The 6,384-nt window shown below is 39.8% G+C and overlaps 1 protein-coding gene across 1 annotated transcript in view; it reads right to left on the bottom strand.

Annotated features, from left to right (window-relative positions):
- LOC102208055 (protein NLRC3-like) overlaps positions 1 to 6,061 on the bottom strand; it is a gene marked incomplete at its 3' end in the record, with an annotated part of 9,527 nt that extends 3,466 nt beyond the window's left edge. The window contains exons 1-5 of the mRNA XM_013908122.1: positions 6,049 to 6,061; positions 4,166 to 5,930; positions 3,893 to 4,066; positions 850 to 1,023; positions 217 to 390 (exon numbers count right to left, since the gene is read on the bottom strand). Coding sequence (XP_013763576.1) covers positions 217 to 390; positions 850 to 1,023; positions 3,893 to 4,066; positions 4,166 to 5,930; positions 6,049 to 6,061 — 2,300 coding nt within the window. The remainder of the gene's footprint in view (positions 1 to 216; positions 391 to 849; positions 1,024 to 3,892; positions 4,067 to 4,165; positions 5,931 to 6,048) is intronic.
- Positions 6,062 to 6,384: the final 323 nt, after the last annotated feature.

The raw sequence follows: 6,384 nt of genomic DNA, 5'->3' as shown, positions 1-6,384 counted from the left end.
ACACACACACACACACACACACACACACATATACATACATACATACATACAGTACATATACATATACACATATACACATATATACATATAGGAATTTTATATACATGGTTCTTTGAAAATGAAGTCTTGTGAATGTGGTCTCTAATTATGAAATTATATATAACAAAAGACTAGTTCTTGTACTTGGTCTCAAGCTAGTAGTAGGGCTCTCCATACCTGAGCGTGTCCATTCTCCAGTGTGGATCATTCAGTCTAGCTGACAGCAGCTTCACTCCAGAGTCTCCTGGATGATTGTAGCTCAGATCCAGCTCTTTCAGATAAGAGGAGTTGGAGCTCAGAGCTGAGGCCAGCAACACACAGCCTTCACTTGTAATCATACATCCTGACAGCCTGCAGACACAAAACACAGCAGAAAACAGAAGCTCATTGTATAGTAAAAAGAAAAATAACTTAGAAAGGGTTCGATTTTTTGTTTTAAAGTCAACCCACTATTGTATCCAGTGTTTGAATGAATACAGTCCAAATATAAAAAAAAGTTTCTATTGAGAAATAATTCCTAAAATACTGTAGAAGCTACTTTTAAACTCCCCTTGTTATTCAATTAAATTTTTATTTATATAGTGACAGATCACAACAAAAGTCACCTCAAGGCACTTTATATTGTACAGTAGATCGTACAATAATAGATACAGTAGAAAAGCCCAACAATCATATGACTCCCTATGAGCAAGTACTTTGGCGACAGTGGGAAGGAAAAACTCCATTTTAACAGGAAGAAACCTTCGGCAGAACCAGGCTCAGGGAGGCGCGGCCATCTACTTTATTTGTTACCAGTTATCACTTGTTGACCTGAGCATTTCCAGTTTGCACTGTGTCCTCTTCAGCGCAGCAGATAGCATCTTCACTCCTGAATCTTGCAGATCATTGTGATTCAGGTCAAGCTCCCTCAGGCTACAAGTCTGTGAGATGAGAACTGAGGACAGAACGTCACAGCTTCTCTGTGAGAGTTTGCAGTCACAGAGCCTGGACAGAAAATAATAAACACGAAAAACATTTCATTTGAAATGTAAATAAAGTGCCTCTATCAACCAGCAAGAGTTAGAAACATAAGAAATTAGAAACAGATTGGTAACAGTTGCAGCTAAGTTAAATAATAAAATAAATCTTTCAGGGACCAGAGGGTGGGAATTTCCTAAGTGTGCAGCTGTGGGAAATGCATCGAAAACATTTGATTTCATCGGCTAAACATTTGCTATCCATAGTGTAAATCCTGCAAGTCACCACAAATTCCTCTGGGTGTAACATGCTATACAAATCTAGGCTGTATATAATAGAAATCATTAATAGAAAAATACTACAGGAGAATTCAGGGTGACCTTATCCAACCCTGACTTTATGAACAAGGAAGGTTTTTAAACCCAGTTGTTAAAGCAGAGAGAGAGTCCTCACAAATCCAAACTGGGAACTGGTTCCACAAATTCTACATATACACTCTCCAGCATTCTGGATCAATTGAAGGTGTTTCACTGAGCTTTTAATGTAATAAATGACAACACTCCACTCCAGAAGTATTAAATATATGAACTACTTTTTCAGCATCACTGTAAGCCAGGATGTTTTTAATTTTAGAAAGATTGTACAAATGTATGAAAGCAGTCCTACATTTTCCTAGCATTGTTCATAATTTCTTCAATCAGTGAAGACTAAGATGTCCTACCTTTACAGAGGAGTTTTCTAATGACATGCAAAGGAGCAAGCTTATTCCAGGCTAAATGAAGATCTTTCTGGTTTCTTTCATGCACAAGAGTCCTACAAATTGAGGATATAACATTATTAACAACTCCTCTGTCGAAGTTTAGGCCCTGGTGCTACATTTAATCTGTCTATCTGAAATTTAGCTCCCTCGTGTAATGTGCTGAAATGTGCAAAAAAGTCATACTAAAAAACCCAATAACAAATCAGCTACAGTGGGATGCAAAACTTTGGGCAACCTTTTTAATAGTCATTATTTTCCTGTATAAATCGTTGGTTGTTGCAATAAAAAAAATGTCATTTAAATATATCATATAAGAGACACACACAGTGATATTTGAGAAATGAAATGACGTTTATTGGATTTACAGACAGTGTGCAATAATTGTTTAAACAAAATCAGGCAGGTGAATAAATTTGGGCACCAGAAAAGAAGAAATGAAATTAATATTTAGTAGATCCTCCTTTTGCAGAAATTACAGCCTCTAAATGCTTCCGGTAGGTTCCAATGAGAGCCTGGATTGGGGTTGAAGGTATTTTGGACCATTCCTCGTTACAAAACATCTCTAATTCATTCAGGTTTGATGGCTTCCGAGCATGGACAGCTCTCTTTACCACAGATCTTCAGTAATATTCAGGTCTGGGGACTGAGATGGCCATTCCAGAACGTTGTACTTGTTCCTCTGCATGAATGCCTTAGTGGATTTTGAGCAGTGTTTCAGGTCATTGTCTTGTTGAAAGATCCAGTCCCGGCGCAGCTTCAGCTTTGTCACTGATTCCTGGACATTGGTCTCCAGAATCTGCTAATACTGAGTGGAATCCATGTGTCCCTCAACTTTGACAAGATTCACAGTCCCTGCCCTGCCCACACAGCCCCACAGCATGATGGAACCACCACCATATTTTACTGTAGGTAGCAGGTGTTTTTCTTGGAATGCTGTGTTCTTTGTCCTCCATGCATAACTCCCCTTGTTATGCCCAAATAACTCAATTTTAGTTTCATCAGTCCACAGCACCTTATTCCAGAATAAAGCTGGCTTGTCCAAATGTGCTTTAGCAAACCTCAAGCGGCTCTGTTTGTGCTGTGGGCGGAGCAAAGACTTCCTCTGCATCACTCTCGCATACTGTTGGTTGACTCTGACTGTTCTCACCATTCGTCGCTTCTGTCTATCCAAGATTTTTCTTGGTCTGCCACTTCAAGCCTTAACTTGAACTGAATCTGTGGTCTTCCATTTTCTCAATATGTTCCTAACTGTGGAAACAGCTTACATCTCTGAGACAGCTTTCTGTATCCTTCCCCTAAACCATGATGGTGAACAATCTTTGTCTTCAGGTCATTTGAGAGTTGTTTTGAGACCCCATGTTGCTACTCTTCAGAGAAAATTAAAAGAGGAGGGAAACTTACAATTGACCCCCTTAAATATTCTGTCTCATTATTGGATTCAACATGTATGTAGGAGGTCAGGGGTCACTGAGCTTACCAAGCCAATTTGAGTTCCAATAATTAGTTCTAAAGGTTTTGGAATCAATAAAATGACAACAGTGCCCAAATTTATGCACCTGCCTGATTTTGTTTAAACAATTATTGCACACTTTCTGTAAATCCAATAAACTTCATTTCACTTCTCAAATATCACTGTGTGTGTCTCCTATATGATATATATAACTGACGTTTTTTATTGTAACAAACAACGATTTATACAGGAAAATAATGACTATTAACAAGGTTGCCCAAACTTTTGCATCCCACTGTATTTTGATTTTAAGGTGCAAGTCTGGCTGCATCTTTTGTGAGTTCAATCCAAAGATATTGGTGATGTAAAGTTGTGTTTTTGTGAAACAGCATTTTTCGGGCAAATAAAATATAAGTATAGTTCGATCTGCCCTAAACATCACATGCTTCATGAGAATCCAAGCATTGAGATATCTATGCTGCGATATTAGATGACACATAGTGTCATCTCATGTAGATCGAATTTACATTAAAGGCTCCAACCAAGATGTACAAAAGTAACTACAGCTTGCCTGGACATACACAAGGGCCCTATCATCTGTGCTTGCAACCTTATTATTATCATTATTATTATTAATTAGTTTATCAAGTATTTAGAGTTCTCATGCCTTTTAACTCTGTTCTGACCTGAGTGAATCCAGTCTGCAGTATGAACTCTTCAATCCAGCAGACAGTATCTTCACACCAGAATCTTGCACATTGTTGTTACTCAGATCCAGCTTCCTCAGATGAGATGAGTCACAGTTTAAAACTGAGGACAGAGCTTCACAGCTTCTCAGTGAAAGGTTACAGCCACTTAGTCTACAGGGAAAATAATCAGTCAATCAATCAATCAAATAACAAAGCAATGATTAGCTCTTCTAGTAAGCTGAGTATCTCAATGAATATCTTTGTACTTACACAGCTTTCTTGGAGTCTTTGATGACTGGTAGCAGCCTCAGAAGAGCCCTTTCTGAAACCTGATATTTCTTCAGCTCAAACACATCCAGATCCTTTTCTGATGACAATAAGATGAAGACTACGGCTGACCACTCGTCAGGAGCCAGTTCGTATGCGTAGAGACGCCCTAAACTCAGGATCAACTGGATTGTCTCTGCTAGAGAACAATCATTCAGTTCATTCAGACAATGAAAGAGATTGATAATTTTCTCTGTAGGCAGATTCTCACAGAGCTTGTTCTCAATGTACTGGACTGTCTGTTTACTTGCTTTTGAGATACTTTCTGAATCAGTCACAAGGCCTCTGAGTAGAATCTGATTGGTTACCAGTGAAAGACCCAGCAGAAAGCGGAGAAATAAGTCCAGGTGTCCGTTTGGACTCTGTAAGGCCTTGTCCACAGCACATTGGTAGAAGATTGTAGATGAGGTTTGTTTTTTTACCAGCAGATTGACTCCAGAGTTGATGAAGGTCAGATGGACATGAAGAGCAGCCAGAAACTCCTGAACACTCAGATGGATGAAGCAGTACACCCTGTCCTGGTACAGTCCTCTCTCCTCTTTAAAGATCTGTGTGAACACTCCTGAGTACACTGATGCTGCTGTGATATCGATGCCACACTCTGTCAGGTCTGATTCATAGAAGATCAGGTTTCCTTTCTGCAGATGATCAAAAGCCAGTTTTCCCAGAGACTCAATCATCTTCCTGCTCTCTGGACTCCAGTGTGGATCTGTCTCAACTCCTCCATCATACTTGACCTTCTTCACTTTGGCCTGAACCACTAGGAAGTGGATGTACATCTCAGTCAGGGTCTTGGGCAGCTCTTCCTCATCTCTGGTTTTCAGCACATCCTCCAGAACTGTAGCAGTGATCCAGCAGAAGACTGGGATGTGGCACATGATGTGGAGGCTTCGTGATGTCTTGATGTGGGAGATGATCCTGCTGGCCTGCTCCTCATCTCTGAATCTCTTCTTAAAGTACTCCTCTTTCTGTTGGTCAGTGAACCCTCTGACCTCTGTCACCATACTAACACATTCAGGAGGGATTTGATTGGCTGCTGCAGGTCTTGTGGTTATCCAGAGGCGAGCAGAGGGAAACAGATGTCCCCTGATGAGGTTTGTCAGCAGCACATCCACTGAGGTCGACTCTGTAACGTCAGTAAAGATCTCAGTGTTGTGGAAGTCCAAAGGAAGCCGACACTCATCAAGACCGTCTAAGATGAACACAACCTGGAAGTCTTCAAAGCTGCAGATTCCTGCTTTTTTGGTTTCAGTAAAGAAACAATGCACAAGTTCTACCAAGCTGAACTTTTTCTCCTTCAACACATTGAGTTCTTTGAAAGTGAATGGAAATGTGAATTCAATGTTCTGGTTGGTTTTGTCTTCAGCCCAGTCCAGAGTGAATTTTTGTGTTAAGACAGTTTTCCCAATGCCAGCCACTCCCTTTGTCAGCACTGTTCTGATTGGTTCATCTCTTCCAGTGGAGCCTTTGAAGATATCTTCTAATCTTATTGTTGTTTCTGATCTGTGCATTTTCTGGGATGCTGTTTCAATCTGTCTGACTTCATGTTCATCATTAACCTTTGTAGTCTTTTGTTCTGTAATGTAGAGCTCTGTGTAGATCTGATTAAGAAATGTTGGGTTTCCTGCTTTAGCGATCCCCTCAAACAAACACTGGAATTTCTTCTTTAGTTTGGACTTAATTTTGCAATGACACTGAACAAAAGCATCTTAAATACAGAAAGAAAAAAATGGAAAGATGTAAGAGTTAGTGAACAATGAAAACATTATCATGGAGGTGTGTGATCAGTTCTACATTTACAGTGTAGGATATCAGTACAATATTACCAATTCTACCCATCTTCCTAAAACTTATCCAGATCCAGGCTGTCTGAGCCTTCTAGACCTCTCCCTTATCCTCCACTGTATCCTTAATCTTCTAGAGGTTACCAAAGGATTCTCAAGCCAGCTGAGAGAAAAATCTTCAGTGTGTCCTAAGTCTGCCCTTGGCTCTCTTCTAAGTTGAACTTTCTCAAGACCCCTCACTTAGAAGATGTCAGGAGACATTTTAGGCAGATATCTGAGACATCACTTAGTCATTATTAATAGATGGGACTGCTGCTCTGTTCAGGGCCTCTCCTTAATGGCTAGAGGTGGCAAAATTACTGAAATAATATTAGTAAA

This window comes from Pundamilia nyererei, unplaced genomic scaffold (genome assembly GCF_000239375.1).
Source record: "Pundamilia nyererei isolate P.nyererei 1_Seehausen unplaced genomic scaffold, PunNye1.0 scaffold01293, whole genome shotgun sequence".
Lineage (NCBI taxonomy): Eukaryota > Metazoa > Chordata > Actinopteri > Cichliformes > Cichlidae > Pundamilia > Pundamilia nyererei.
The sequence above is the reverse complement of the archived record's forward strand: the minus strand, read 5'-3'. Positions and strand labels throughout refer to the sequence as shown.